At 47.1% G+C, this 14,494-nt stretch overlaps 2 protein-coding genes across 2 annotated transcripts in view; both read left to right on the top strand.

Moving 5' to 3' along the window:
• Window positions 1–5: 5 nt before the first annotated feature.
• LOC124645960 (sodium-coupled monocarboxylate transporter 1-like) overlaps window positions 6–14,494 on the top strand; it is a 32,809-nt gene continuing 18,320 nt past the window's right edge. The window contains exons 1-3 of the mRNA XM_047185955.1: window positions 6–509; window positions 10,725–10,939; window positions 13,839–13,998. Of these exons, the coding sequence (XP_047041911.1) occupies window positions 10,740–10,939; window positions 13,839–13,998 (360 nt within the window). The 5' untranslated portion in view covers window positions 6–509; window positions 10,725–10,739. The remainder of the gene's footprint in view (window positions 510–10,724; window positions 10,940–13,838; window positions 13,999–14,494) is intronic.
• On the top strand, window positions 4,519–6,270 carry LOC124645717. The gene has a single exon (XM_047185578.1). It carries the CDS (start codon window positions 4,519–4,521, stop codon window positions 6,268–6,270), a length of 1,752 nt encoding a protein of 583 aa, XP_047041534.1.

The following is a 14,494-nucleotide window of genomic DNA, read 5'->3' as shown; positions in this document are numbered from 1 at the left end:
AACCATGTGGATCGTCACAATCTGTGGCACGGTTTCGCGACAGACAGCTACTAAAGTGCACGTCACTTAAAACTTTTCGATATTTATATTGAATGATTACAAATGAACGATAAATATTATAGGTAGTTTTGACGTGTTGTATGATTAAACTCTAAATTGTTGCTAAGAATATAGCAAGATAGTCGCGTGTGTTATTGTTTATAATTTGTTCTTAGTGCAAATTCTTGAATGATTTACGGAGTGACATTGACATGTGATCGCGCGGGAATTTCGAGTTTAGTTTTGCGAGCGCGGATCCCGCCGACGGATATTCGCGTCAGTGTTTTGTAAAGTTATGTTAAGTGAAAGTAAACTGTGCAATGCGGTTGTGTAGGTTTGGTGACGTTGTTCTTGCCAATACATGTACGTGCCCTTGTGAGGTTGCCAGCATCCCATATATGCAGACAATTCCTATGTGTTTACTTCCGCGCTAGCGAAGTATTAACTGCATTTTTTTATAAAAAGTTAAGGTGAGTGAATAAATTGTTGTTAAACAAGTATAAGATAGGTTAACGGGTGTATATTTGCACAAGAATTCAGTAATAAAACGAATGAGAGATTTGTTGACTATGGTATAAATAAATTATTGTTAACAAGGTCAATTTGCGATCGCGGAAAAGAAACACGATTGATGACGATAGTATATTAAGTAAGAATATCTTATTCCAATAAATTGAAAATATTGGACATACTTGAACTGAAGACAATCATCCGGCCGAGTCGCAATACTAATTAAGTATCGTTAGTAACTTCTCAAATTTAAGAAAAAGTCCTTCTACATGAAAAATATAATTATTTTAAATCTCATCTCTTTCGATTCAGCCGAAAGCGTGACACAAACTCACTTTCGCATATATAAAATAAAAAGAGTAATGACTGGTAATTTGAGCATCTCCACATCCTATCAATTGACTTAGCAGACAGAAGATTTATTTCAGCTATAAGTATAGGTGACGATGAAATCTTCGGTGGAGGTTTTAACAACTCTCGATGAAGTCCACAAATTCAATTTCAATAATTTGGGCTTTTATTCTTCTTTAGTTTATTCAGCACACTTTTCACAACGATAATAAAGCTCCTTATGTCAGTTTTCAGCAACATGCCATCTTAAGATAAAATCATAATTTTCTAAGCGTGTGGTTATCGACGTAACGAATTGCTTTTCAACTGGCATTCTCAGACGTCCTTTCTTAACTTAACTTATTTTTTCAAGCCTTTGACTATACAATACCATTCAAGACGTTTGTTGTCGCGCGATATTTATAAAGCAATCAGCTTCCGCTAGCGGTTTCCTAGTTCCGGAGATTGCCGTGATCAAGCAAACACACGTAAAAACGTAAAGCATCATGCAAACAAACAAATTTTCAGTTTTATAAATAAATCGATGCATGGATTTTCAGAATAATTTCTAATTTACATAGGAAGGCTTTTTCGAATTTAAATAAGTGCACAATTGACATCCAAAACCCAAAATTTCCCACTATTGTCTTACAATTAAGAAGTTTCCATATATCTAGCGGGTTTTTGGGGGTTTCAGTATCTCACCTGCAGATTAATTTTATAAATAACTAGCTTTTGCCCGCGGCTTCGCTCCCATCAACTGACTTCTCTATTTTCCCCAATTTTTTTTTTCATAAGAACCTTCTCCTGACAATAACAAACACAACAAAAAAAGAATTAGCCAAATTGGTCCAGGCGTTGTTGAGTTATGCGCTTACCAACACATTTTGCGATTCATTTTTATATTATAGATAATATACCATTGTCAGTCCGTCCCATCTTTGAAGGAACCAGTTTCGCAAAGTCATTTCGATAAATTAACCTTGACCACCTAGTTATTTTCCAGATCTTAATATAGCACTATCTTGCGAAAAAAATATCTCAACTTCAATTTCGCGTTCAATACTTTGAAGAAACTATATGTATTGAGGGACTTATTCTTTCAAACTGTTGTTATATAGAGCCCGATATTATTCTTCTTCTTCTTCCGAGCCTTTTCCCAATCATGTTGGGGTCGGCTTCCAGTCTAACCGGATTCAGCTGAGTACCAGTGCTTTACAAGAAGCGACTGCCTATCTGACCTCCTCAACCCAGTTACCCGGGCAACCCGATACCCCTTGGTTAGACTGGTGTCAGACTTACTGGCTTCTGACTACCCGTAACGACTGCCAAGGATGTTCAATGACAGCCGGGACCTACAGTTTAACGTGCCATCCGAAACACAGCCAATGGTGTCTAAGATATTCTTAGAAAGTACATACATACAAACTTAGAAAAGTTGCATTGGTTGCACTTGCCTGATCTGGGATCGAACCCGCGCCCTCATACTTGGGAGGTTGGTCCTTTACCCACTAGGCCACCACGACTCTCATGAGAGCCCGATATTATTATTGAAATTAATTTTCTTAAATACCTAATTAGCCGTTTCTCGCGGCTACACCCGAGTTCCGCGGAAGCATATAACCGTACCGGGGTAGAGTGTAGCGTCCCAACACTGAACTCAGTGGTGACATTTTTCAGATCGGTGCAGTAGATTAGGAGCCAAAGGGGATGCAAAAACACAAAAAAGCATATAATAGGCAATGCTTTCAATTATTTTTTTAGAAACAATCCCTTCCCGGGTAGTTGCGATCACTCAATAAGTGAATCTTTTTGAAGTAGTTCTTTTATTACCTACCGTGAATGCAACGCCTCAAACAACTTATATTTAACTTTTGTGATATTCACAATATTGATTGTGATGTAACAAATAATTTAAGGTCTATAATGTTAAAGTTCATCGTCTTCAAACAAGTCTTCAAGGTTGCTGCTGACAATATACGCAACTGTGGCTGATTTAAAGTAAAAACATAGCAGATACTATTGTGGAAAGTAAACAAATATGTTCTGAATAAACAGCAGTTTCACTAAGACACCGACTAACAGACATAATTTTTCAACAATCAAAAATCATCCATCATCCTCCGAGCCTTTTCCCAACTATGTTGGGGTCGGCTTCCAGTCTAACCGGATTCAGCTGAGTACCAGTGCTTTACAAGAAGCGACTGCCTATCTGACCTCCTAAACCCAGTTACCCGGGCAACCCGATACCCCTTGGTTAGACTGGTGTCAGACTTACTGGCTTCTGACTACCCGTAACGACTGCCAAGGATGTTCAATGACAGCTGGGACCTACAGTTTAACGTGCCATCCGAAACACAGTCATTGGTGTCAAAGATATACTTAGAAAGTACATACAAACTTAGAAAAGTTGCATTGGTACTTGCCTGACCTGGAATCGAACCCGCGCCCTCATACTCGGGAGGTTGGTTCTTTGCCCACTAGGCCACCACGACTTCAAAAAATCAAAAATATCAATCCTAAAAAAATTCTAACCCTATTTTAATTAAAAGTAAGACTCACTTTAACCTTTATAAATATTGCTTTTAAAACTGAGGTAATTTACTTTTTGTAGCCACACAAGATTGGAACCAATTAAACTAATCTTGTCGTACAAGTCCGATTTGACATTTTCTCCTTTCTCAAGCGGTGATAACTTTGTTAGAGCGTTCGATGCCAAATAATTTTATTATAATTCATTTGCTGAATATATGAATGAGTGTCATTCATAAGTACAGGCAGTGTTTACATAACAGACAGGTGAAGATCACTAGTCAATTATTATCAACTAGAAAGTGTTACAATATTGTCGGCTCAATACTGAATTCTTGCATCTGTTATTTAAGTTAAACGTAAAGTACTTATGCTTTCTTAAAAATAAAAACGATTTTGTTCAATTTGTAAACAAATCGTTTCTAACATCTCTTTTTTTTTTGAATTTGTATCAACAGGTTTTTATATCCCATCTTAGTACTTATTTATATCCCATCGGATTTCCCACTATCAATGGTTTATTCCTCAAATACACAGGTAGCAGAAAACGTAAGAGCGTTGTAAAAAATACGTCAGCAGCGAGTGACGTCAAGCAAATGCGTCAGCTACTGTTCTTGTCGGTCAAATAAAACGTTGATGAGCCAATAATTACCACAACAAAACAATATTTATGGCTAACCAATTCGATTAACACTTTTTCACACAAAATGTCAGGGAGAAAGGTTTCTTATTGCATTATACAGTAAAAAATTATGTACATATATTCATTGCCCATACCTAGGATAAATTTACCGGGGGGTCCCCCCACAGCGTTGACTTCCACGTAGTGACCCCTGGGCAACGCCGCGCCTGACCACCGTAACGGAGTGGCAGGCCGGCGGCTAACGAACGCTGTGCGTCGAAACGGTAAAGTCGGTAAAGGTTTCGATACTGTCGGTGGCAATGCCACGTCTTCCGAGGGCCGCCTCCGGGCGCTGTCTCCCCAAAGGCCCTTCTCAGGGCCAACCCAAAGGCCCTTCTCAGGGCCAACCCAAAGGCCCTTCTCAGGGCCAATCTCGAGATGCTTCGGCATCAGAGACCAGCCGCGCACCATCTGCGGCTAGTCTCATGAGAGGTAATGATCTCGTGTCGACCGACCTGTCCGACACGGAGTCAGAAATGAGTGGAACGAACGGTGTCACAACCCGCCAGACGAGGAAGAGGGCCTTCCTCAAGCGGGGCTCCGGAGGCTCTTCGGACGCAGCCGAAAAGCCCGCCAAGCGGGCGGTATTAGAAGCCGACGACCGGCCAAGCAGAACCAGCGCCAGCCACGGAGTCTCCAGTGTCCTTTATGCGGAGCACTCCGTGGAGGAAATGGAGCGCATGGCTCTGGAGGATCAGATGGAGATCCTAGAGGTGGCTTCCAAGTCCTCTAATCTGAAGGGGACCTTCCAGAAGGCCCTGAAATGCCGGGCAGCGAACTTGCTCGGCATTGTAAAGGAGTTGGCGCAGCGCACCACCTCCGATGAGACGCGGCAACTGCAGGCGAAGGTGGATCGCCTGCAGAAAGAAGTGACCGCGTTGCACGCGCGCGCTGCCGAGCCCACGACTCGGCCTGAGGGGACGGACTCCTCTAACCTTGAGGATATCATCCGCAAGGTGGTCATGGAGGAGAGGGCCTTCACCAGGGCCTGTTTTGCCGGCATCGAAGACCGGCTCCTGCCGGAGACGCGGCTACGCCCTCCACTCGCGGCGGATAAGGCGCCCGGACGAATGCCAATTGCACCGGGGCCCTCAACGGCTCCAGCCCAGTCGGAGCCCCAGGTGCTAAAGACCACCAAGGGCAAAGGAAAGGGCAAGAAGACCTCACCAGCCCCGACTACCCAGACGGTCCCTCTCGAACCGGTGAGGGAAGACCCTCTGCTGCCCTCCACCACCCCTTCCAACCAGCCTTGGATTAAGGTGGTAGCGAGGAAGCGGAAGGGGAAAAAGTCGGCTCCTGAGCCCCCTGCAGCCAAGCCTGCAGCCTCAGAGGACAAGAGGAGGAAGCTCGCTCCTCCTCCAAGAACCGAAGCCGTGGTAGTCACGTTGACTCCAGAGGCAGCGCAACGAGGGGAGACGTACGAGTCCGTACTGCGGCGGGCTCGTACAAACGTCGACCCTGCGGAACTTGGAGCTGGCCGAGTCACGTGCCGGAAGACCCAAACGGGGGCTCGTATCTTCGAGTTCTCGGGGGCGCAACGCGGCACCAAGGCGGACCTCTTCGCGACGAAGCTCCGAGAGGCTGTCGCGGACACGGCCATGGTTGCGAGGCCCGTCAAGTGTGTGGCTCTAGAGGTGACCGACCTTGACGACTCGGTCACGCAAGAGGAGGTGGTGGCAGCGGTTGCAGCGGCGGGGGGCTGCCCCGTCGCATCTGTCAAGGGCCGAGCCATTAGACCTGGCCGCAGGGGTATGGGCACTGTGAGACTAGAGTGCCCGGTCGTAGCTGCCAAGGCGGTTTTGGCTAAGGGTCGCCTCCCGGTCGGGCTGAGCTCGGGTGGGGTCCGAGTGCTTGAAGATACGCCGATGCGCTGTTTCAAGTGCCTCGGCATCGGGCACACCCGGCCTCTCTGCCCGTCCAATGCCGAGCGTGGGGAACTATGCTTCCGCTGCGGGGAAGGGGGGCACAGGTTGGCCTCCTGCGAGGCGGCCACCACGCATTGCGCAGTATGCGCTGCCAGTGGTCGTCCAGCCAACCACGTGATGGCGGGCAGGGAATGCCGACCGCCACCAAAGAAGGGCAAACCGCAGGCGCCGGTGCGGCCTGCCGCTGCTGCCGCCACTGAAACTCCAGTTCCAGTGCCGTCCACCGAGGGAAGCGCGATGAACACCGACTGATGGCTGGGCATCGTAGACGTGTTCTTCAAGCGAACATCAACCACTGCAGAGCAGCCCAGAGCCTGCTGGTCCAAACCTTTACGGAGTGGTTGGTGGACGTGGCGGTTGTCGCCGAGCCGTACTCTGTCCCTGGCAGCTGGCTGGGAGACGACAACGGCTCGGTTGCATTGGTGGCGCGGTCTTCCACGGACTCCCCTCCCCTCTCGCTCTTAGAGAGAGGACCGGGATACGTCGCCGCCGCGTGGGGGGACATAGCCCTTGTAGGGGTGTATTTCTCTCCAAACCGCCCTCTCACGGACTTCGAGAACTTTCTCGAGGTCCTCGCCAGGGTGGCAAGCGGAGTGGTGCAGCACCGGGTGTTGGTCATGGGCGATTTCAACGCAAAATCTGTGTTATGGGGTAACCCAGCCACAAATGCCCGAGGACGAGAGGTGGAAACCTGGTTCATGTCGTCCGGTCTGTCCCTGCTGAATAGGGGGACAGTTCATACCTGCGTGCGGCGGCAGGGGGGCTCCATCGTGGACCTCGCCTTTGCCTCCCCTTCTTTGGCGGCCTGTGTAGTGGACTGGCGGGTGGAGCTGGTGGAGACGCTGTCAGACCACCGATACGTGCGGTTTGATGTTTCCACCCCGGGCTCCCAGGGGACCCAGGAGGGTCGGTCGCACTTCCCGCGGTGGGCGCTCTCCCGCCTTGACCGGGAAGCCGCCGTGGAGGCGGCGTTCGTCCAGGACTGGCTGTCGCCTCCTGTTGTAGTCCGGGATGTGGACGCCACAGCGGTCCAGTTAAGGGTCTCCCTGACCGAGGTGTGCAACTCTAGCATGCCTCGGTCTCATCGTCCACCTCCTAGGCGTGCCGTTTATTGGTGGTCGGAGGAGTTGGGGGATCTACGGGCCGCCTGTGTGGCAGCCAGGCGGGCCTACACAAGAAGCCGGCGGCGGCGCATTCGCGACCTCAACAACGAGGACCGCCTCTATGCAGCCTACATAGAGGCCAAGTCGACGCTGACAGCGCGAATGGGCACAGCCCAGGATCGCGCGAGGGCGGAAATGTTTGAGGGTCTGGACATTGATCCCTTTGGGAGGCCGTACAAGGCGGCATGCAACGAACTGCGCCCGTACGGTCCTCCAGTTGCCGAGACTCTCGAGCCGTCGTTGCTGGATGGGGTGGTCCAGTCCCTGTTTCCACGCAGGGACAACTTCACTCCACCAGAGATGAGCGCCCCGCGAGGTGCAGCTCCGTCAGCCGAGGAGATCCCGCTGATTACGCAGGACGAGGTGGAAAGGGCAGTTTCCTGCCTCAGGGGTAAAAAGACGGCCCCAGGTCCGGATGGCGTCCCCGCAAAGGTGGTGGCCATCGCCACATCCCAGATGGGAGAAAGGTTTCGGGACCTCTTCAGTGCGTGCCTGACGTGCGAGGGGTTCCCGAAGCCATGGAAGGAGGGCCAATTGTGCCTTCTTCGGAAGGAAGGGCGGCCGGCGGACTCCCCATCGGCATACCGACCCATCGTTTTACTGGATGAGGTCGGCAAAATGTTCGAGAGGATCCTCGCCGCCCGAATCAACAGACATCTGAGCACAATCGGCCCGGATCTAGCGGACGCTCAGTTCGGTTTTCGAGCTGAGCGTTCGACAGTTGACGCCCTGTCCCGACTAAAAGACCAGGTGAGGGAGGCGATGGATGCGGGAGACGGACTGTTGGCTGTGTCATTCGACATAGCCAACGCCTTCAACTCCATTCCCCACTCCACCATACTGGAGGCCTTCCGCTTCCACGGGGTGCCTCCGTATTTGCGGGGACTTTTGGCGGACTACCTGAGGGACCGCACAGTCCTCCTTGTGGACAAGACGGGCCAGCTCCGACGTTACGGCGTCGAGTCCGGTGTCCCACAGGGTTCTGTTCTAGGGCCGCTCCTGTGGAACATTGGATTCGACTGGCTTTTGCGGGGCAACCTCCCCCGTGGCACGTCTATCATTTGCTATGCAGACGACACACTTCTGATTGCCCGGGGGAGAAATTTTGGAGAGGCGGCCAGCTTGGCCTCGGCGGGCGGTTCACTAGTGGTGGACAGAATCTCCCGCCTAGGGCTGACGGTGGCGCTGCAAAAGACCGAAGCCGTGTTCTTCCATGGGCCCCGGCAGCACCAACCGCCTGACGCTCATATACATGTGGAGGGTGTCCGCATTGGGGTACAGCCCCAGATGAAATATCTGGGCATAGTCCTCGATAGCAAGTGGCGCTTCAACGCACACTTCAGTGGCTTGTCGACGCGCTTGATGAGGACCGCGGGCGCCCTCTCATGGCTCCTCCCGAACATCGGGAGGCCCGGCGACCATTGCCGGCGTCTGTACGCCGGCATACTCAAGAGTATGGCCCTGTACGGGGCCCCAATCTGGGCAGACTCACTGTGCGGTCGGAGGAACGCCGCTGCCATCCGAAGGCCACAAAGGGCCATTGCACAGCGGGTGGCGAGGGCATACCGCACAGTGAGCTTCGCGGCGGCGTGCGTTCTGGCGGGAGCCCCTCCTTGGGAACTCGAAGCTTGGGTGCTCGCCAGAGTGTACGACTGGACGGCGGCGCAAAGGGCGCTAGACCGGCACCCGGACCCGATCGAACGGGAAGAAGTGCGTGAGGAGGCGAGGGAGGCAATCACTCGGCACTGGGCCGAGGACCTTGCCTCGTCAACGTTCGGTCGCCGGACGCTGGATGCCATCGGGCCTGTCCTGGATGAATGGCTCGATCGGCGACATGGCTGCCTCTCGATGCACCTGGTGCAGGTGCTGTCCGGGCATGGCTGCTTTGGAGCGTACCTGCACCGGATTGGGAGGGAGAAGACCCCAAAGTGCCACCATTGTGCAGCCGAGGTGGATATGGCAGAGCACACACTGGGGGTGGCCCATCGTGGGCTGAACCCCGCCGCGCCCTGGTGGCAGTGGTCGGGGATGACCTCTCGCTCCCCAGTGTGATTGGTGCCATGCTGGGAGGTGAAGAGGCATGGGACGCGGTGGCCTCCTTCTGTGAGGACGTCATGTCACAGAAGGAGGCGGCGGAGCGCTTGCGGGAGAACGACCCTCTCGCAGCGCCGCTCCGCAGACGAAGAAGGGGTGGAAGACGGCGAACACAACGTCCGTCCCCATCCGCCCCGGGGGGTGATCAGCGGGCGACAGGCGCGGGGGTGCCACCGCCTGCATTACAAGGATCGCCCCTTGTGCTCCGGCCATAATAAGGACCTCTCCCCACTGGGGGGAGGCATGAGGGGCCTGCCGTGAGGCGGGCAATCGCCGGTGGGGGACTGGATGCCATAGATTCCCAGACCCCCTCCACTCAGGCGAGGTCGGAGTGCCGCTGGGCCTTTTTAGTGGGTATACCGGGAACGTCGTTACCGGGGAGTCCCACATACCCCTCTCCCGTCCCCCGACGGGAAGGGCATGCGTAATAGCATTTTTTACCCAGCGACAACAAAAAAAAAAAAAAAAAAAGGATAAATTTACCGGTAGTCAGAAGCTAGAAAGTCTGACAACTAGTCTTACCAATGGGTATCGAGTGAATGGGTTGAGGAAGTCAGATAGTCAGTTGCTCCATGTAAAACACTGGTAGGTACTCAGCTGCCGGTTAGACTGGACGCCGACCCCAACATAATTTTGAACAGGCTGGGCAGATTATGATGATGTCTAGGATACATTTCCAATTTTATGAAACAACATTACATACAATTTGTTGCTCTAAGCATAAAAATCTACAATGAATTAAATAAGAAACTCAATATCGGAAAACTCAATCGCCACGACCTTAAAAACACCCTTACTGACTGGCTTCTAACCATGAACTACACTAAAACCGAAGAATTACTGACATACATCGCGTAACCAACATTCACATCTACCTTCATAACCAGGCTCAAACAAAACATACTATCACGCTAAGAATCCTATTCGTGCACATACTCACCCACACACACACACACACACCTCACACACTTAAACACACACTCACACAACTCACACTCACACAACTCACACTCACACATGGTCCTTTAGATAATAGCTAAATATTTTCAATTAAATCTTAATCTTTATTTTCTTGTAATAAGCGACAACGTTTCACGTACCGTATCAATACTGTAATTGTATTAACAAGCAAATACACGACTTAACACTGCCACCCAAGATACAAGCTCTCGCTTAGTTTGGGAGACAGTGATAACATCTAAAGCGCAAACTTGTGATGTACATATTAGAAATCATCCTGTGAAACTGTATAATCTGAGACAATAAAGATTTTTATTATTTTTATTAACATAATTAATTTTCAGTCTCTCAAACAGCACAAACACACAATCAGCCTCTACTTGCAAATTACGTTTCCAACAATGCAATTAATTTCTCAAATCTGTAATTTCTATCGTGACTTTACTAGCTTGTAACTAACTATAATTGATTTTAATTTCTATTCCCTAGGTCACAAAGTTCAAGATGCCTTTCACAATGAACGAGGGTGGCTTCGGGGTTGGGGACTACGTGGTGTTCGGAGTGCTCTGCGCAGTGTCATGCGCGGGAGGTTTATGGTACAGCGCCATTGGGTCCAAGGCCAAGAAGGTCGTAGATGTGAAGGATTACCTCCTTGGAGGACGGACGCTGTCTACTTTCCCTGTGGCTATGTCACTTATTGCCAGGTGAGATATATGATAAGTTATTTTCTGTAAAAGTAGTTTTCTATGAAAATTAAGACTTTTGTTTAGATAAGTATTTAGTTGATTCATAGATCAACGACGTCAAAAATCATCAAATGACCCCTCCCGCTGTGGGTTAGCAGCGGTGAGGGAGTGTCAGACTCTTACTGACTAAAAACCGTCGTGTTCCGTCATAGGCCTTTTGTGTACCAGGGCCGCGGTATCTCTTTCGAACAACCCGCAGCCCCAACAACCCGCAGCCCCAGCAACCCGCAGCCCCTGATTCATAGATCATAACTGAAAAATGACGAAATTATTGCTAGTTAGTGTAGTTCGGGATAAGTTAACTTTAAAAATGTAACAGTCCCATTCATATGAATCGCAGGTTTTCTGTGACATATTACGTAGTTGTACCTAAGTATACCGGACATAGACAGATAGATAAATGGTAAAATGATTTAGGGCAGATTTTTCAATCTCCAGATAACTTTTATCAGAGGAATATGTTTGACGTTTTGACAGCTTTTGTATAGAAAATATGTCAAACCAACCGCCATAATTATTCCTCAGATAGAAGTTAACAGATGATTGAAAAATCAGCCCTTATCTGTCACTCAAAGAAACTTGTAAGCAAAAAGCCACGTCATTTTTTATCTTAATATTGAGTGAAGTATGCATTTATTTACGGTCCTGATTTCAAACTGAGAAATCCGATACTATATAACCTACATCTATATAAAGGACAATGCTATTCTTTGTATGGAAGTTGGGCTCAAGAGTTGCCCACAGTAACTGCATAGTGTATTATGTTCCATAGGCTTATAATAGGTCCGAGACCGAAATATTTCGAAATCTATCCCAGGAGTCCTGAGAAAAACTGGTTTGACTCTTATTCAATATTACGAAAAGTATACTTACAAACTCAACTATTCCACTTTTATTACCTTAATTGAAATGAATCTTAATATTAATCGACAAATACGAGGTATTGAACGAAAATTTTTTTTTACCGACTTCAAAAAATGGAGGAGTTTCTCAGTTCGTTTGCACTCTTTTTACGTACGTGCATAACTCCGTCGTTTACCAACCGATTTAAACAATCATTTTATTGTTTGAAAGGATTTACTTTCCAAATAATTCCTTTGTTATTCGGTCCAGGGTCTGGTGATAGAAACCTTAAAACAATAGGGAACTCTCGGAAATTGTAAGCACATATCGAATAAAAACTTGTCATTTGGGTATATGTCTCCGACACCACAAAATTGTGGAGGTTAAGACCTGACCTGACGATGGAAACGACAGTGAGACGAGGAAACTCCTCAACGGTATCTATTTACTACCTCGTGTTCGAGCTTATTTTATTCGTCTTGATAAGATTTTTCCATTGCCATTATGGATATTAATTGCATGACGCCACACGAACTTAGGACTGATTGTGGTAGATAGAGACTGAAAAGCAAGAGAAACAACTATTACCTTTAACAGTGAAACCACTAACTATCTGAATGTTATTTCAAGAAAAGGGGTTGTTAGGTTTGTGGCTGCTTAAAATGGCTTGCTAACAATGGCTGGCTAACATTAGAACCGGTTTTTCTCGGGACCTCTGGGACCGATTTCCAAAATATTTGGATTCCGTCTTAAGAGTGAAGTAAAGAACCTATTCTAACCATTCCCACTACTGGGCAAATGGCTTGGGCTTTATAAAGTGACTGTTCAAGTTTAACATTAGAACCGGTTTTTCTCGGGACCTCTGGGACCGATTTCCAAAATATTTGGATTTCGTGTTAACAGTGCAGTAAAGAACCTATTTCGACGACTTTCACTACGGGGCAAAAGGCTAAGGCTTTGTTAACTGACTATCTATGGAGAACATTTGAACCGGTTTTTCTCGGGACCTCTGGGACAGATTTCAAAAATATTTGAATTTTGTATTAACAGTGAAGTAAAGAACCTATTCTAACCATTCCCACTACTGGGCAAATGGCTTGGGCTTTATAAAGTGACTGTTCAAGTTTAACATTAGAACCGGTTTTTCTCGGGACCTCTGGGACCGATTTCCAAAATATTTGGATTTCGTGTTAACAGTGCAGTGAAGAACCTATTTCGACCACTTTCACTACTGGGCAAATAGCTCAGGCTTTGCCAAGTGACTATCTATGGAGAACATTTGAACCGGTTTTTTTCGGGACCTCTGGGACCGATTTCAAAAATATTTGGATTTCGTGTTCAGAGTGCACTATGGAACCAGCTGGAACTACTCCCACTGCTGGGCAAACTTTGAGCCCAGACCCTGGCATTGTCCTTTATTGTTTTGTTAATTTTATTCGATAAATGAATGACGCATAAACCTAAAAGTCAAGAAGGTTTTCATGACCTACTAACAAGTACAAATGTAAATTCGGAATAAAACGACTCTAGTTAGTTCAACCTTGAAAGACAAGAAACAGTTTTCTACAAATGAAAATAACTTACCTACCAAAGAAAAAGTCTGGAGAAAATTTCTTTATCAGGTTTATGAGCACTAAAACGGCCATTTGATGAAGTATTAAATCGTATAAATTGTTCACAATCACGATTAAATGCATGCATGAAACCGAGAAAATGCATTTTCTTAATATTGCGCATATTTTTGTGTATAATTTAGTTATGACCAATTTTAATACCGTTCCTTCAAATAATACGTATTTTTTTTAAGTATTACGTAGTAAAGAAGTAAGTAAATAAATGAGAATGATTAATCTTAAACGGGAAAACTATGTGTAAAGGTCTTATCACACAAGCGGTTCCCGGAAAAAGTTTTCCTATAATTCATGCAATTTCTGTTCTTCACTCCGAATGTATTCCATTTGAAACGAGCAGTCCTGTATTTTTCTACACATTCTGATAACCCAATATATTTCAGCTACGTCTCCGGAGTGACGATATTGGGCACCCCAGCGGAGATATACAACTACGGAACACAGTACTGGCTGGTCGTGATCGGAGTATCTCTCAGTTGCATAGCTGTGGTCACCATATACCTGCCTGTGTTCTGTACGCTTAGGTTAACTTCGTCTTATGAGGTGAGTAAAGAGGTTTAACTTAGTGGGCAGTTTATGAACATGGGTATAGATAGTTCAACTCAGATTTGCGCGCGGCCCTATGTGTGCGTCGGCTTGTAAATATACAACTTTCGTTCGTGTGACAGTGACGTCGTCCGAGCATGACGTGTTCTTATCGCTTTTTCTTATGGGTACAGTCGTTTACAAAAATGTCTAGTTCTTCACGGAGAAAATGTTTAAGGAGTCAGGTAGCGTTTCAAAAAATGAAACAACATTCAAAGCTTTTTATTATTACATTTTACAGTTTTTCATTATTTTCTCATACGTTTTTTCAAATTGACATTGACAGTACCTAAGAAATAAATGAGGTGAAATATCTAAGATGAATTAAATACTTCTTACATATTTTCTAGCTCGGGGTACGAGGACAATAAATAAAAGTGTGGACTAAAAATGCAAAATTCATCATTTGATTTTTCAAGGAGCGATTCAGAATCATTATAAATAAATAAACATT

This window comes from Helicoverpa zea, chromosome 3 (genome assembly GCF_022581195.2).
Source record: "Helicoverpa zea isolate HzStark_Cry1AcR chromosome 3, ilHelZeax1.1, whole genome shotgun sequence".
NCBI classification, from domain to species: Eukaryota; Metazoa; Arthropoda; class Insecta; order Lepidoptera; family Noctuidae; genus Helicoverpa; species Helicoverpa zea.
The sequence above is the reverse complement of the archived record's forward strand: the minus strand, read 5'-3'. Positions and strand labels throughout refer to the sequence as shown.

Excerpts from the sequence above, each read along its gene's own strand:
- LOC124645717 (XM_047185578.1), top strand. The coding sequence starts at position 4,519 with ATGAGAGGTAATGATCTCGTGTCGACCGACCTGTCCGACACGGAGTCA.